The sequence below is a fragment of the Oncorhynchus clarkii genome, chromosome 9 (assembly GCF_045791955.1).
Source record: "Oncorhynchus clarkii lewisi isolate Uvic-CL-2024 chromosome 9, UVic_Ocla_1.0, whole genome shotgun sequence".
NCBI lineage: Eukaryota > Metazoa > Chordata > Actinopteri > Salmoniformes > Salmonidae > Oncorhynchus > Oncorhynchus clarkii.
This window is the reverse complement of record NC_092155.1, coordinates 23216864-23235619: the sequence shown is the minus strand read 5'-3', so window position 1 is coordinate 23235619 and position 18756 is coordinate 23216864. Positions and strand designations below refer to the sequence as shown.

Genomic DNA, 18756 nt, shown 5'->3' with positions numbered 1-18756 from the left:
AACTCAACGCACCTATTATTGTTGAGAAGGAACTAATTACCAACTTTGCTTTGTTTGAATAATGAGTCAAATAACCAATATCTGCTATATTTTCAGTGTACAAATAATTCATCTGAGAGGGTCTGTGCACCCCTTAGTTTCAGTGGGCAGAACTCCCCTGCTACACATCCCCAACAATTGTTGAATCACAATGAAGTTCATATCCGATCTGATCCTCAATGCTCCATTTCTTCCCTCTAACTCTCTGAATCACTGTCTGAGATAGAATAGACCCTAATAGACATAGCTGGCAAATACTCATCCAGCTTCATAAAGGAAAGTCAATACAAGGCAAACAGGAAAGCGAGGCTGCCAAGTCTTTCCTACGCTGCTGTGCTGACTTGTGTGATTTCACAATGGAGGAAACAGGCCCAGCTAAGACGTTCCACTGAAGCCCGACAGTGCTATTTGTTAGCCTGACAGGCTCTATAATTACAATCTTAACCACAGTTTTCCAATCACATTACAGGCACAGGTTTATTATGATTATAGCGTTTTTGTTGCCCAGCGAACAGCCAATAAAACACTACTTCCATTACAGTATTGTCATTTCGCTGCCAGAGGAAAGCACAGTGAACTCGAAGAGTCCTTATGTAGATGCCTTACCTCATACACTGTACTACCCTCATCTTACATACAATGGAAGCTAATATATTGTTGCTGGAACTCAATCGAGACAAATCAAATCAAATTTGCCACATGCGCCGAATAAAAACGTGAAATTCTTACTTACAAGCCCTTAACCAACAATGCAGTTCAAGAAATAGAGTTAAGAAAATATTTACTAAATGAACTAAAGCAATAAGAAATATATCAAAAAGTAACACAAGAAAATTACATAACAATAACGAGGCTATATACAGGGGGTACGGGTACCAAGTCAATGTGTGGGGGTACAGGTTAGTCGAGGTAATTTGTATAATGACTATGCATTGATAATAAACAGTGAGTAGCAGCAATGTAAAAACAAATGGGGGGGGGGGGGGTCAATGTAAATAGTCCAGGTGGCCATTTGATTAATTGTTCAGCAGTCTTATGGCTTGGGGTTAGAAGCTGTTAAGGAGCCTTTTGGTCCTAGACTTGGTGCTCCGGTACCGCTTGCGTGACTGGAGTCTTTGACCATTTTTTAAGCGTACATCTGACACCATCTTGTATTTACATTGACCCCCCCCCCCCCCCCTCAGGGTAGTAAGTTGGTGGTTTGAAGATATCCCACTAGTGGTGTGGGGGCTGTGCTTTGGCAAAGTGGGTGGGCTTATATCCTGCCTGGTTGGCCCTGCCCGGGGGTATCGTCGGACGGGGACACAGTGTCTCCATACCCCTCCTGTATCAGCCTCTAGTATTTATGCTGCAATAGCTTATGTGTTGAGGGGCTAGGGTCAGTCTGTTATATCTGGAATATTTCTCCTGTCTTATCTGGTGTCCTGTGTGAATTTAAGTATTCTCCCTCTAATTCTCTCTCTCTCTCTCTCTCTCCCTCTCCCTCCCCTCCTGGAAAACCTGCTGTTTTTAACTCTCTCTCTCTACCGCACCTGCTGCCTCTAACTCCGAATGCTCGGCTATGAAAAGCAAACTGACATTTACTCCTGAGGTGCTGACCTGTTGCACGTCCAACCACTGTGATTATTATTTGACCCTGTTGGTCCTCTATGAACATTTGAACATCTTGGCCATGTACTGTTATAATCTCCACCCAGCACAGCCAGAAGAGGACTGGCTACCCCTCAGAGCCTGGTTCCTCTCTAGCTTTCTTCCTAGGTTCCTGCCTTTCTAGGGAGTTTTTCCTAGCCACCGTGCATCTACATCTGCATTGCTTGCTGTTTGGAGTTTTAGGATGGGTTTCTATATAGCACTTTGTGACATCGGCTGATGTAACTCTTGACCCGCTCCACTCCAGCCCCGTTTATGTTAATGGAGGGCTGTTCGGCCCTCCTTTTCCTACAGACCAAGATCAGCTCCTTTGTCTTGCTCACATTGAGGGAGAGGTTGTTGTCCTGACACCACACTGCCAGGTCTCTGACCTCCTCCCTATAGGCCGCCTCATCGTTGTCGGTGATCAGGCCTACCACTGTTGTGTCGTCAGCAAACTTAATGATGCGAGTGGAGTCGTGCTTGGCCAACCAGTCGTGGGTGAACAAGGAGTACAGGAGAGGACTAAGCATGCACCCCTGAGGATCAGCGTGGCATATGTGTTGTTGCCTACTCTGACCACCTGGGGCCTGCCTGTCTGGAAGTCAAGGATCCAGTTGCAGAGGGAGGTGTTTACTCCCAGGGTCCTTAGCTTTGTGGGTACTATGATGTTGAACGCTGGGCTGTAGTCAATGAACAGCATTCTCACATAGGTGTTCCTTTTGTCCAGGTGGGAAAGGGAAGTGTGGAGTGCGATTAAGATTGCGTCATCTGTGGATCTGTTGGGGCAGGATGCGAATTGGATTGGGTCTAGGGTTTTCGGCATGAAGCTGTTGATGTGAGTCAGGACCAGCCTTTCAAAGCACTTCATGGCTACCGACGTGAGTGCCATGGGGAAGTAATAATTTAGACAGGTAGCCTTCGCTATCTTGGGCACAGGGACTATGGTGGTCTGTTTGAAACATGTAGGTATTACAGACTCGGTTAAGGAGAGGTTGAAAATGTCAGTGAAGACACTTGCCAGTTGGTCCGTGCATGCTTTGAGTACACATCCTGGTAATCTTTCTGGCCCCGCGGCTTTGTGAATGTTGACCTGTTTAAAGGTCTTGCTCACATCGGCTATGGAGAGCGTGATTTGGAACAGCTGGTGCTCTCATGCATGCTTCAATGTTGCTTGCCTCGAAGCGAGCATAAAAGGCATTTAGCCCGTCTGGTAGGCTCGCATCACGGGGCAGCTAGCGGCTGTGTTTCCCTTTGTAGTCCGTAATAGTTTTCAAGCACTGACACATCCGACGAGCATCAGAGCTGGTGTAATTAGATTCAATCTCAGTCCTCTATTGACGTTTTGTCTGTTTGATGGTTCATCTGAGGGCATAGCGGAAGTCCTTATAAGCGTCCAGATTAGTGTCCCGCTCCTTGAAAGCGGCAGCTCTAGCCTTGGCTTCTGGTTGGGATATGTACGTAAGGTCACTGTTGGGATGACGTCGTCGATGCACTTATTGATGAAGCCGATGACTCAATGCCCTTTGATGAATGCCGGAACATATTCCAGTCTGTGCTAGCAAAACATCCGCGTCATCTGACCACTTTCGTATTGAGCGAGTCACTGTTACTTCCTGCTTTAGTTTTTGCTTGTAAGCAGGAATTTATTTATTTATTTTACCTTTATTTAACTAGGCAAGTCAGTTAAGAACAAATTCTTATTTTCAATGACGGCCTAGGAACAGTGGCCTGTTCAGGGGCAGAACAACAGAAAGACCTTGTCAGCTCGGGGGTTTGAACTTGCAACCTTCCGGTTGAGTCCAACACTCTAACCACTAGGCTATCCTGCCGCCCAGGAATCAGGAGGATAGAATTATGGTCAGATTTTCCAAATGGAGGTCGAGGGAGAACTTTGTATGCGTCTCTGTGTGTTGAGTGAAGGTGGTCTAGAGTTTTCTTTCCTCTGGTTGCATATGTGACATGCTGGTAGAAATGAGGTAAAACGGATTTACGTTTGCCTGCATTAAAGTCCCCGGCCACTAGGAGTATTTTCTTGTTTGAGCATTTTCTTGTTTGCTTATGGACTTATACAGCTCGTTGAGTAGATGTGGTCTACAGCTTATCATGAGGTATTCTACCTCAGACGAGTAATACCGCAAGACTTCTTTGATATTAGACATAGCGAACCAGCAGTTATTAACAAATAGACACACACCCCCATCCCTCGTCTTACCAGACTTAGCTGCTCTGTCCTGCCAATGCACGGAGGAGCCAGCCAGCTCTATATTATCTGTGTCATCGTTTAGCCATGTCTTAGTGAAACATAAGATATTACAGTTCTTAATGTCCCGTTGGTAGAATAGTCTTAATCATAGATTGTCCAGTTGGTTTTCCAATGATTGCACATTGGCCAATAATACGGAGGGTAGTGGGGGTTTACCTACTCGTTGGCGAGTTCATACAAGGCACCCCGCCCCCCTCCTCCTTTTTCTCCGTCTTTTCTTCACGATTTGGACCTAATCTCGACAAAGCTGTATATCGTTTGCGCCGGACTCATTAAAGAAAAAATCTTTGTCCATTCCCGAGGTGAATAATTGCTGTTCTAATGTTCAGAAGCTATTTTCGGTCATAAGAGACGGTAGCAGCAACATTATGTACAAAATGAGTTACACACAATGCAAAAAAACTAACAAAATAGAACAGTTGGTTTGGAGCCCGTAAAACGGCAGCCAATCCCTCCAGCGCCATTATCTAAAAGATCGATACAGAAGATGGGGGCATTAGTTAGCAACAAAATGAAGCATATTTCATCATCAAATGTTGTCAAACAATGCGCTAAAGCTTGACAAAGGTCTATGAGGCAGCTTTTGTATATATTCACAAAACTATGAGTCATTCTTATGTGATACTTCATTATCTAAAGCAACTAACAACTAGAACCAGACAATGGTCAAAACATGCACTTGGGTCTACAATATACAGTGCCTTGAGAAAATATCCATACCCCTTGATTTATTCCATATTTTGTTTTGCTACAGCATGAATTCAAAATGAATTACATACATTTTTATAATGACAAAGTGAAAACTATTTTTTTTTGCAAATGTATTGCAAATTAAATACAGAAATATCTAATTTACATAAGTATTCACACCCCTAAGTCAATACTTTGTAGAATCACCTTTGGCAATGATTACCCTTTGAGTCTTTCTGGGTCTCTAAAAGCTTTCCACACCTGGATTGTGCAACATTTGCCAATTATTATTTTCAAAATTCTTCAAGCTCTGTCAAATTGGTTGTTGGTCATTGCTAGAAAACCATTTTCACGTCTTGCCATAGATTTTCAAGAAGATAAATGTCAAAACTGTAACTCGGGCCACTCAGGAACATTCACTGTCAGTGTCTGGTGAACCAGGTTTTCCTCTAAGATTTTGCCTGTGCTTAGCTCCATTCTGTTTAATCCTGAAAAACTCCCAAGTCCTTAACGATTACAAGCATACCCATAACATGATGCAGCCACCACTATGCTTGGAAATATGGAGAGTGGAACTCAGTAATGTGTTATTTTGTATTTACCAATATTGCTTTGCCACATTTTGTTACAGTATTACTTTTGTGCCTTGTTGAAAACAGGATGCGTGTTTTGGAATATTTTTATTCTGTACATGCTTCCTTCTTTTCACTCTGTCATTTAGGTAACTATTGTGGAGTAACTACAATGTTGTTGATCAACCCTCAGTTTTTTCCTTTCACAGCCATTAACCTATGTAACTGTTTTAAAGTCCCCATTGGCCTCAAATCCCTGAGTGGTTTCCTTCCTCTCCGGCAACTGAATTAGGAAGGACACCTGTATCTTTGTAGTGATTGGGTGTATTGATACACCATACAAAGTGTAATTAATAACTTCACCATGTGACATTATGGGGTTTTGGGGTTTTGTATGTAGGGCAGTGACAAAAATCAATCAATTTTAAATTCAGGCTGTAACACCTCAAAATGTGCAAAATGTAAAGGGGAGTGAATACTTTCTGAAGGCCCTGTAGGTTAGAGAAGAGTGAAAGCAATCAATTCACGACATCTGTTCAGACAGTTCTACAGTCAAATCGTAAGGTGGAATACATGGAATTGTTCTCCTCTTGAGAGACCTTTGTAAACAAGTAATTCATGATCTTTAGAGGAGGAATTGTGTGAAAGTAGTGAACTTGCAACTTGTGGAGACCATGCAGTCTTCATTTCTTTGTGATTTCAAACATACATAAGAGATGTTGCAGTGCCAGGCACAAAGTGTTTGCTTGTTAACTTTGAAAGAGTGAAAAGTGCTGTGTGCTTGGTTCTTGTACCGAATAACTGACATTTTACAATTAGCATGAACATTTTACCTGCTTAAAGCAGTGCTGCTGGCTAACCTAGTGACCATGCAACTAATTGCAATAGCAACACTAATACTAAAAAGAAGAAAAGGGAAACTCATGTTGTGGCAAATAAGTGAGTGAGTGAAATCCATTGGAAACAGAATGCAAGATGTCTTGCCTTAGAGAAGAAATATGAGGGCATCTGAAGGAACATGACAAAACACACATAAATATGAACACAGAATGAAAGGAGGAATGGGGAGTTCTAGGAAAATGTTAAATGTTGTATTTGCATCACAGAAGCAAATGGATAGCCATGATGAGTCATGGGTTAGGCTATGATGTTGCTGTTTCAACGAAGCTTGGAAGTAAACAATGGAAAATAGGTGAATTGAATTACACCGAATTTGGAATCTGAAATTATATTGCAGTATGTTTGCTTTACAGACCACATACACTGATATAAAAATGTAGACGACTGAGGTAGAATATATAACGAAGACATAATTACATTTAGACATTTTTTACTTTACAAATCCAATGATATGACACTTCTGCAATATATTTGAATGTACATTTGTAGAATTACTCCATTTTGTTTCGGCGACTATGGCTAATGTCAGGGTAGTATAAAATGGACCTGTGTAACAGACCTAGACCTGTGCATGGCAATCAAATGAATAATGAATCCCATAGGGCTGATTCCAGATCTGTGCTTACCCTGGACCTCTCCTCCAGCTTGGTCATCATGACGATGTTGGCACTCCGCTGTTCCCAGATCATCCTCCAGAAGTCACCAAACGTCTCTGGCAGCGAGCCCTGCGTGGCGATGTATGCATTCTGCTTCCTATAGCCGTCGATGTAGTTGGAATTGATGTAATCACTTCCAGGGATACCTAGAAAATATGAGGGGTGATTAGAATGGATGGTGTCTGCTTGAGGGGGGGGAGTGGTGTGTGTGTACATACGTGTGTGGGGTCTGTGTGTGGGGAGTGATTAACTTTGGTTGTACGACAGACGGGGGAAAAACGATGAGCGACACAACAGTGGCTTTGGCTTTGATTGGGATCAATAGCGTTAGTCCATCCACTAGACTAGCAGGTACTGTGAAAAGTGAAGTCACTCTGCTAGTGCTTAGAGGTTCAGACCCCTGCTACTCAATACTTTGAGTTGTTTTGACATTGAACAACACTTAATCCTGACTGAGTTCTTTCTGACTAAAAGGGCACAAATCCAGAGTTAGTTTACTCAGCCAGGAACTACCCAGGCATACAGTCTAAGTGTACTGTGTTTTTCATTTAGGCTTTGCCATTGTGTGCCTTTTGTGTCATCCATCCACACAAAATGGCTGCCTACTAGTTGAATCACTGTGTCAATTGTTATCATACTCTTGAATGTAACTTTGATGACTCCAAAAATAGCATTTCCTCTATCTACAGTGAAACTTCAAGGCGGAGATACATTTTAGCTCTGAAAAAAACCTCCGCCCCACCTCTCCCCTCAACCTCACAGGGAAAAACCAACAACGAAACCAGGCAAAACTGTTTTTCTTCCACAACCTCCGCCTACTCTCCTTTTCTCACCGGTTGCTAAATGAAAGCAGTTTTTTTTCTTCCCCAATCCGGGGAGAGGCGAAGACGGAGCTGACAGCTAGTCAATGCTTCAGGACTGGCAGTTGGGGGCCCAGCGCACACATGGTCTACCAAGATAAGTCTCATCTGCATGGATGCCACGTTTGCATAGCCAGCCGCCCGTGCTCCAACTCTCCCCCCTTTCATCCACCCCTCCCTTTTTCTCCCAGGTAACTTATTCAGTGCAAAAAAAAGAAAAGACTAGAAAAGAAAATGTGAGCTCATTCAAAACCCGACATTTCTTACCCGTCTTTTTTTCTCCCTCCCTTCCTTTTCCCTGCTAAACCTTTTCATGCAGCCGTTGCCTGGCTGTATATTTCCATAATGGACAAGGGATAAAGACAATTAAGCCCCCAGCTTTCAAAATGAAAGGGACGTGTAAGGAAAAAGAGACATTATTATGGTTTAATGAAAACAAGACAGTGTCTGGAAGCATATTTGGTTTTTCTGCAGATGGCCGGAGTGTCACTCAGAATTTGTGCAAAACGCAGCCATCTGCTTGCAAAACTTTCAATACAGTTATCAAAAAAGAAACGCAACTAATAACATGGTACAGATATCAAACTTACTGGCAAACAATCAAAAAATCACCTATATATTTGGCAATGTGTCCTAAAATAGGCTAAAAGTGGTGTGTGTGGTTGGTTATCCGTTTTACGAAGCATAATCCACACTGAAGTAACTTTTGGTAAAAGCCCTCTTCTATTGTACTATGCTGGCCTGTTCCCTCAGGAAAGAGGTCATGAGTCTGCTTCTCTCTGCTAATACATCATCGACCTGCTATCACAATTTATGACGGTTGGAGATTAACCGGTATACCTGGACATTAAAAGCTCCTCGATCAAGCACAGAAAACCATAATTAGGTTATGTTGTGATTTCTCCATTTTAGTCCACTTTATTTGTAACTCAGTTGAGACCCAGTTCAAAGTGGACCAATTTGAGTCACTGACCAGCTGTTTCTCAAAAAGTCAGTGACTCAAATTGGTCCACTTTGAACTGGGTCTCAACTGAGTTACAAATAAAGTCCAGGGACAGCTTTGGAGCAGAGCATAGTGGAAAACTGACTATACAGATGTTTGCTTACATGACGTGCATTCATCTGGTGAGGAATGTTACAATGAAAAGAGACAAATTTTGATGAATCGTTCGGAGTTCAAAGTGGGGGGTGAGACACGTAGGTTGGCCAACTAAAGTCCTGTGGCAGCGTACAAAGGAATAAATCAAGTGGTTTTCATGTCTGGCTTATGGAACCCAACTATAACAACATGTTGTGGACATGATTAATGACTATGAGTCAATAGATGATGCTGAACGTGTTGTGTCAGTTACAATCATCTGACATGACTGTTTATGACATCTGTTATCACACTACCATGACTTTGTTATCTGGGTCTATAACGACAGAGGGTTCAAGTTAAGTATCACCCAATTTCCCTCTATACAGTCAACGCTAATAGCCTACCACACACTTTACCACACATCAGGGGATTCCAAAAGCACCCGAGGAAGACGTCCTCCATTCCAATCCCGACAGTCAGTCGCTAGCTTGGTGAGCTACTTATACAGACATGTTTCTTACGCAAAAATAACTTCATCTAAGAAGTCCTGGTTGCCAAAGGCTTTGTTTGGAGCTCCAGGGGGAAGTCCCACAAGCCTGTCTGGCAGAGTAGCGGTTTCCTCCCTCGCGAAGGCTTCGATGTGGCCGCACAGATGTATGTTTATGGCTAGTTAATGGGGTCCATCAACACTCTCAGCTGCATGAGCTTTCTGGGAGACTGCAACGGGACTCTGAACGTCTTTATTGATCAGTTTTCTTCCCATTAGCATCCATTTACTGGCCCGGAAGAGCCAGTTTGTTTATGTTCTTTTTTAATGTTTTCTCTCTATGGGAAATATTCAATGGAATTGGTTAATTAGTATGTATGTATGTATGTATATGTATGTATGTATGTACTGTGTGTGTGTGTAACAAATAATCGTTAAGCCAAATTCCATGACCGTCACAGCCCTAGATACCATAGCTCACTGTATGCTAGTACTCCTAGGGCACAGAAGACAGTGGTACTGTATAGAAGTAGACAGTCACATGACAGTCAATTCAAGGCAAGGCGAGAGCTGCTTACCGTCAATAGCCGATAGCAGGACTCTGGAGTGGTCGTATGCTATCACGTTAGCATATCTGTTCTTTGGTTTGTTGACTTCCAGGTTGGAGTGTTCCCACGTGAACTGCTGCCCGGGATCGATGGACTGCAAGTAAAGAGAGGTTATATTCATTACTTTCCTTCATCACTTACAGTGGTATATTTTGCTCAATACCACCATTTAGCTCCATTTCCCAGACAAGGACTATGGATTCAAACTAGGATCAATAATAGCAAAAAAGCTATTTTGATGCACTGTGTAGGTTCTTTTAGACACATTTAAAGGGATAGTTCACACAAATTACAAAAGTACATATCAGTTCAGATCCTCAAAAAGTTTGACAGCTGTACCATTGAGAGCATCTTAACTAGCTGCATCACCGCTTGATATGGCAACTGCTTGCCATCCGACCACAAGGCACTAAAGAGGGTTTACGTACGGCCCAGTACATCACTGGGAAAAAGCTCCCTGACATCCGGGACCTCTATAAAGGCGGTGTCAGAGGAAGGCCCTAAAAGATGCCAAAGATTCAAGCCACCCAAGTCATCATAGACTCTTCTCTCTGCTACCGCACAGCAAGCGGTACCGATGCACCAAGTCTAGAATCAACAGGACCCTGAACAGCTTCTGCCCCCAAGCTATAAGACAGCTGAATAGTTTGTCCTGGTAGCTATTGGTTAACTATTTAACTAATAGCTACCAGGACTACCGACGTTGACCCTTTCCACACTAAGTCTTTTGACTCATCACATATGCTGCTGTTACTGTTTATGATCTTTTATTTAAACTTAATTTAACTGGGCAAGTCAGTTAAGAACAAACTCTTATTTACTATGACAGCCTACCCCGGCAAAACCCAGATGACGCCAGGCCAATTGTGTGCCGCCCTATGGGACTCCCAATCACGGCCAGATGTGATACAGCCTGGATTCGAACCAGGGAATGTAGTGACACCTCTTGCACTGAGATTATATTTTCATATCTACCTCAATTACCTCGTACCCCTGCACATCGATTCGGTACTGGTACACTGTGTATATAGCCAAGTTATCATTACTCATTGTGTATTTATTCCTCGTGTTATTATTTTTATATTTTTTTTATATTTTGTCTCTCTGCTTTGTTGGGAAGGGCCCATAATGTTTGTCTACACCTGTTGTTTATGAAAGCATCTCACAAATACAATTTGATTTGATTTACTTGCCCTATTAGCAGTCTATAGACAAGGTAAGAAAACAATCCCCATACTTTGGTTTGTTAACCTGGCCACTGTCTCCAAATTCTAAAGTTTTAGCATTTGTGGAACAAAGCCAATGCAAGTCAATATCCCCAATATATACCATTTTGTAATTTGGGGGAACTATCCCTTTAAGCTTGACAGTATTTAAACTCTTTAGGAATCTCAGTTTGAAACGCTAGGCCCGCGTTCACCTGCCATAACAACTATTTTCCAACTCATCCTGGGTTATTTTGACATGTAGCATAACAGACATTTTGTGTAAGGGACAAGCGCTGTTAAATTTAGCTGTCCCAAGGCTGGTTGGCGCATTCTGTCCGCATCATTCCATCAGTTTCCAATAACATGCTCACATGCATGTACAGTACACTGGTCAGTCTGGTCATCATTTTGCTCTTTTTTAAACCATCTTACATATAAAAACTTATTTGTTCATCAAAAATTGTGAATAACTAACCACATGTTAATGAGAAGGGTGTGCTTGAAAGGATGCACATAACTCTGCAATGTTGGGTTGTATTGGAGAGAGTCTCTGTCTTAAATAATTTTCCACACACAGTCTGTGCCTGTATTTAGTTTTCATGCTAGTGAGGGCCGAGAATCCCCTCTCACATAGGAATGTGGTTGTAAAGGGCATCGGTGTCTTTACAGTGCGATTTGCCAAGGCAAGAAACTCGCACAGCCCTATCCAGAAATCTGGCAGTGGCTTCTGATTAAATTAAATTTCCACAGAATCGCTTGTTGAAATGTCGATGATGCTCTCTTGTTCAGATATCGATAAGTGGACTGGAGGCAGGGCATAAAAGGGGTAACGAATCCAGTTGTTTGTGTCTTCTGTTTCGGGAAAGTACCTGCGTAAAGGTGTAAATGCGCACCCAGCTCAGCTTCGCTATATCACATTTGACATTGTCCATAAGCTTGAGTTCTTTTGTGCACATAAAATATATACAATGATGTAAAAACCCGTGTGTTGTCCTTGTTAATGAAGACAGAAAAGAGCTCCAACTTCTTAATCATAGCCTCAATTTTGTCCCACACATTGAATATATTTGCAGAGAGTCCCTGTAATCCTAGATTCAGATCATTGCAGAGAAAAAACATCATCCAGAGAGGCCAATCATGTGAGAAACTCGTTATCATGTAAGCGGTCAGACAAGTGAAAATGATGGTCAGGAAAGAAAACGTTAAGCTCGTCTCCCATTTAAAAAAAAGTGTCAATAGTTTGCCTCTTGATAACCAGTACACTTCTGTATATTGTAAAAGTGTTACATGGTCGCTGCCCATATCATTGCATAATGCAGAAAATACACAAGAGTTCAGGAGTCTTGCTTTAACAAAGTTAACCATTTTCACTGTAGTGTCCAAAACATCTTTCAAGCTGTCAGGCATTCCCTTGGCAGCAAGAGCCTCTCGTTGGATGCTGCAGTGTACCCAAGTGGTGTCGGGAGCAATTGCTTGCACGTGCGTTACCACTCCACTACGTCTCCCTGCATTGGCTTTTGCGCATCCAGATACCAACACATCTTGACCACCAAAGTCCATGTGATGTCACAAAGCTGTCCAGTACTTTAAAAATATCCTCTCATGTTGTCCTGGTTTCCAGTGGTTTGCAGAAGAGGTTGTCTTCCTTAATTGACCCCCCATTAACGTAACGGACATATCCCAGGAGCTGTGACAGGCCCGACACGTCTGTTGACTTATCCAGTTGTAATGCATATAATTCACTGGCATGTATGCGAAGCAGTAATTGTTTAAAAACATCTCCTGCCATGTCACTGATGCATTGTGAAACAGTGTTGTTTGATGAAGATATTGCCTGTATAGTTTTTTGGCCTTTTCCCCCAGCATTGTCCCAGCCACATCAGCAGCAGCAGTCCTCCACAATAGTATGGGGCTTGCCTGTCCTAGCCACTCGGTAGCTCACCATATAAGACGCTTCTACCCCCTTCTTATTAATGGTATCTGTTGCTTTTATACATGTCTTACCACTCGAAAATCATCGTTATTCTCGCTCAAAAAACTCCCGTTGGTTATTTTTCTAATTGTCATGTTTAGTTTCTAAATGTCGATGCGAGAGTGAAGGTTTCCGGCGGGAAAGTTACAGTTAATGTGATTTGATGTTAATTATTTGACTAGGCTACCTGTATTTGACATTGTGTTGTTATTTCGCTGAACACTGGATGGTTTAATTTTAATTTTGGCAGGGAAACGAGGCTACTCAGGTGAGAAAAAAACCTTACCCAAATGTATAGCCCCATTGGAAAATATAAATGTACTGTTTGAAAATGTGAAGAAATGTAAAAAAAAAAAATATATATATATATTATATATTATTATACACACTACTGTTCAAAAGTTTAGGGTCACTTAGAAATGTCCTTGTTTTTGAAAGAAAAGCAAATTTATTGTCCATTAAAACAACATCAAATTGATCAGAAATACAGTGTAGACAATGTTAATAGGAACACAGGAGTGATGGTTGAGAATAATGGGCCTCTGTACACCTATGTAGATATTCCATAAGAAATCAGCCGTTTCCAGCTACAATAGTCATTTTACAACATTAACAGTGTCTACACTGTATTTCTGATCAATTTGAGGTTATGGACAAAAATTATATGACTTTTTTCTAAGTGACCCCATACTTTTGAACGGCAGTGTATATACAGTTGAAGTCAGAAGTTTACATACACCTTAGCCAAATACATTTAAACTCAGTTTTTCACAATTCCTGATATTTAATCCTAGTAAAAAATTCCTGTTTTAGGTCAGTTAGGATCACCAGTTAATTGTAAGAATGCTAAATGTCAGAATAATAGTAGAGAGAATGATTTATTTCAGCTATTATTTATTTCATCACATTCCCAGTGGGTCAGAAGTTGACATACACTCCATTAGTATTTGGTAGCATTGCCTATAAATTGTTAAACTTGGCTCAAACCTTTCGGGTAGACTTCCACAAGCTTCCAACAATAAGTTGGATGAATTTTGTCCCATTCCTCCTGACAGAGCTGGTGTAACTGAGTCAGGTTTGTAGGCCTCCTTGCTCGCACACGCTTTTTCAGTTCTGCCCACACATTTTCTATAGGATTGAGGTCAGGGCTTTGTGATGGCCACTCCAATAACTTGACTTTGTTGTCCTTAAGCCATTTTGCCACAACTTTGGAAGTATGCTTGGGGTCATTGCCCATTAGGAAGACCCATTTGCGACCAAGCTTTAACTTCCTGACTGATGTCTTGAGATGTTGCATCAATATATCCACGTAATTTTCCATTCCTCATGATGCCATCTATTTTGTGAGGTGCACAAGTCCCTCCTGCAGCAAAGCAACCCCACATTATGATGCTGCCACCCCCGTGCTTCATGGTTGGGATTGTGTTCTTCGGCTTGCAAGCCTCCCCCTTTTTCCTCTAAACATAACAATGGTCATTATGGCCAAACAGTTCTATTTTTAGCTTCATCAGACCAGAGGACATTTCTCCAAAAAGTACGATCTTTGTATCCATGTGCAGTTTTTATGGCGATTTTGGAGCAGTGGCTTCTTACTTGCTGTGCGGCCTTTCAGGTTATGTCGGTACAGGACTCGTATTACTGTGGATATAGATACTTTTATACCTGATTCCTCCAGCATCTTCACAAGGTCCTTTGCTGTTGTTCTAGGATTGATTTGCTCCCAATGATGAACCAGACTTGTGGAGGTTTAAACATTTTTTTCTGAGGTCTTGGCTGATCTTTTGATTTCCCATGATGTCAAGCAAAGAGGCACTGCATTTGAAAGTAAGCCTTGAAATACATCCACAGGTACACTTCCAATTGACTCAAATTATGGCAATTAGCCTATCAGAAGCTTATAAAGCTATGCCATAATTTTCTGGAATTTTCCAAGCTGTTTAAAGACACAGTCAACTTATGACCCTCTGGAATTGTGATACAGTGAATTATAAGTTAAATAATCTGTCTGTAAACAATTGTAGGAAAAATTACTTGTGTCATGCACAAAGTAGATGTCCTCACCGACTTGCCAAAACTATAGTTTGGGGAGTGGTTGAAAAACAAGTTTTAATGACTCCAACCTAAGTGTATTTAAACTTCCGACTTCAACTGTGGATAATAATGTCATCATTGTGACTATTGATCGAAGTTTTGCATGGCTAGTCATGGCCTTAGACTGTTGTTTGTGCTTATGATTGACTATCCATTGGTATAGTTATTACCAGATCAGTTGTGTTCAGAGAGCCATTATTAGTTATATACGGCATTGGGAAGACGGCATTGGGAAGGTTAAACATGTTTTGCATCTGTAACTTTCTCACTCATCATTATTCACGATTCATTCAGGACTATCCATAATCATGGAAACATCCACACTAATGTAGAAGTGTTTAGAAACATATATTCTTATTTAAATAAAAATGATCTGAAACACAACCTAAACAAACAACAAACGCATCCAACAACCTTGTAGAGTCACATGCTCAGCATGTGTGACCACAATGAATATTGGACCAAATACTAAACTTTTGACTACTTTAATACACATATAAGTGAATTTGTCCCAATAGTTTTAGTCCCCTGAAATTGGGAGACTATATACACATAGCAGTAATTTCTAAACTGTTCACCTGATATGGATGAAAATATCCTAAAATTAAAGTTGACAGTTTGCACTTTAACCTCATAGACTTTGTATCATTTCAAACCAAAGTGCTGGAGTTCAGAGCCAAAACAACAAAACTTTTGTTACTGTCCGAATACATTTGGAGCTCACTGTAGATAATATCATACCTAAGCTCCGCATGTGTGACCACAATGAAGTTGAGTTCGATCGCATGCCATTCTGAATTACTCTTTAAATGTAGAATGCTTTCATTTGGCATGCCCATATACCAATATTACACAATAAAGCCTTGCGATCTGGAGAGCAGCCTTTTGCATCCCCCCAAAGGTCCAAATGTGGAAACCGTACCCTTACCAATATCATGAACAGTAATGTTTTGGAAACATTCCAAGATTTGAAAGATACATACACATTAACATTTAACATCCTTTTTCGTTTTTTCTCTCGATATTTACAACTTAGGTCAGCTATGCTGGCCTGCGGAGTTCCTTGGGTAACCCAACTACCGAACTATCAAAAGAGAATTTCTAAATAAATTATCTGGGCCCCAGATAGACTGCTTCTCTATAATATATATGCAAAAATGTGAAAACTCATATTCTGAGCTAGCCATTAAAAAACCATTGTCCACAGATCTAATTGAATCTGAACAAACCTTTAATTGGAATAGAATGTGGAATAATATGACTTTGGCGTCCCATAATCCGAACCATCAATTTATACATTTTAAGTTTGTTCACTGACTGTAACATCAAGATAACGTTTACGATCAAATTGACCCCAACTCTCAACTGCTCACTGTGTTCCCTAAAATATTAGTTGTTATTATTGCCATTATTTCATTTATGCCATAAAGATATTACTCTCTCTACGACTTAAGAGACCAATGTTCAGCCATTGTATGCTTCTCTGACAACTGTTATATGAAATTTGTCAACCCAAAAACTTTGCTTACAGGCTGATGCCTATCAACATTATATTCTTTAAAGACAGTAAATAGTCAAAAAAAATTGCTACAAAAGTAAATTACTTGAGGTTAGTCAATGCACTATACAAAAGCAGTTTCAGACAGACAAATCGTTTTATTTGAATTGTGTACTTATTAAGGTTGTTATGATGTGCACTTTTCCCTCGCCATTCTTCAAGTTATCTTAACATTTAAGAGTTTCTGAATAAGCATGCAAAAACATTTTTGTGAATAATATTCAACTCTCAATTTAGCATCTTTCTTTGACAGGTACCTAAATGATTACTGCAAGTATAGAAGCCCAGACATTCCTAACTCCTAACTTCTTGATATCAGCTATTGTTCGCTCTTGTAAAGCTTAAGCACTTCCGAATTATTCCTGCAAACCATTTGCTCCTTACAAAGATCCCTTGAGAGCCACTTCACATTCCTTCATATGGTGTGGGCGTGGCCTGCAGTTAAATGCTTCTGGAGCAAAATTCCTTTCGAAGTCCATGCATTTAAATATTCAATGTTTTGCATCTATTACGTTACTTAATGATGAGAGCCCCTTGAATCTCCCAATCAATAAAACAAGATTACTGTTGGCAGGCATCACTGCTGCTATCATTCTTTTGAGGTTCTAAGACCTCACTCTCTCCATTTAACCAGTGGATACATTTACTGTTAGAAGTTATAACATTAGAATTATTGACAGTGAGAATGAATGGTGCAAGTCAAGGAACAATTGTGGCCTGGACAAATATACTTCTCTATAAAGAACAATCTCAGCTAAAGTCCAACACAATTACTGTGCCTTCAGGAAGTATTCATACCCCTTGACTTACAGTATTGCACATTTTGTTGTGTTACAGCCTGAATTCAAAATTGATTAAATAAATAAAATATTCTCACCCATCTACACACAATACCCCATGACAAAGTGAAAACATGTTTTTAGACATTTTAGCAAATTTAATGAAAATGAAATATATAGACACATTTACATAAGCATTCACACCCCTGAGTTAGAATCACCTTTGGCAGTGATTACAGCTGTGAGTCGTTCTGATAAATCTCTAAGACCTTTGCACACCTGGATTGTACAACACTTGCAAATGATTATTTTTAAATTCTTCAACCTCTGGTTGGTTGTTAATTGTTGCTAGCAGGCAATTTTTAAGTTTTGACATAGATTTTCAAGCTGATGTAAGTGAAAACTGTAACTAGGAAACTCAGGAACTTCCAATGTCGTCTTGGTAAGCAACTCCAGTGTATATATGGCCTTGTGTTTTAGGTTACCAGGTTTTCCTCTAGGATTTTGCCTGTGCTTACCTAAACTCAGCAAAAAAATAAACATCCTCTCACTGTCAACTGCGTTTATTTTCAGCAAACTTAACATGTGTAAATATTTGTATGAACATAAGATTCAACAACTGATAAATAAACTTAACAAGTTCCACAGACATGTGACTAACAGCAATAATGTGACCCTGAACAAAGGGGGAAGGTTCAAATCAAAAGTAACAGTCATTATCTGGTGTGGCCACCAGCTGCATTTAGTACTGCAGTGCATCTCCTCCTCATTTGACTGCACCGGATTTGCCAGTTCTTGCTGTGAGATGTAACCCCTCTCTTCCACCAAGGCACCTGCAAGTTCCCAGACATTTCTGGGGGTAATGGCCCTAGCCCTCACCCTCCGATCCAACAGGTCCCAGACATGCTCAATGCGATTGAGATCCGGGCTCTTCGATGGCCATGGCAGAACACTGACATTCCTGTCTTGCAGGAAATCACGCACAGAACGAGCAGTATGGCTGGTGGCATTGTCATGCTGGAGGGTCATGTCAGGATGAGCCTGCAGGAAGGGTACCACATGAGGGAGGAGGTTGTCTTCCCTGTAATGCACAGCGTTGAGATTGCCTGCAATGACAACAAGCTCAGTCCGATGATGCTGTGACACACCGCCCCAGACCATGACGGACCCTCCACCTCCAAATCGATCCAGCTCCAGAGTTTAGGCCTCAGTGTAACGCTCATTCCTTCGACGATAAACGCAAATCCGACCATCACCCTAGGTGAGACAAAACCGCGACTCGTCAGAGAAGAGCAATTTTTGCCAGTCCTGTCTGGTCCTGAGATGGTGGGTTTGTGCCCATAGGCAACGTTATTGCCAG

At 41.2% G+C, this 18756-nt stretch overlaps 1 protein-coding gene across 6 annotated transcripts in view; it reads right to left on the bottom strand.

The window, feature by feature from the left end:
• The window catches only part of LOC139416097 (receptor-type tyrosine-protein phosphatase delta-like), a 602231-nt gene that overhangs the window by 17493 nt on the left and 565982 nt on the right, over positions 1–18756 (bottom strand). For all 6 annotated transcript variants that reach the window (XM_071164375.1, XM_071164379.1, XM_071164380.1 and 3 more), the window contains 2 exons: positions 9759–9882; positions 6723–6898 (listed from right to left, as the gene is read on the bottom strand). In XM_071164375.1, the coding sequence (XP_071020476.1) occupies positions 6723–6898; positions 9759–9882 (300 nt within the window). The remainder of the gene's footprint in view (positions 1–6722; positions 6899–9758; positions 9883–18756) is intronic.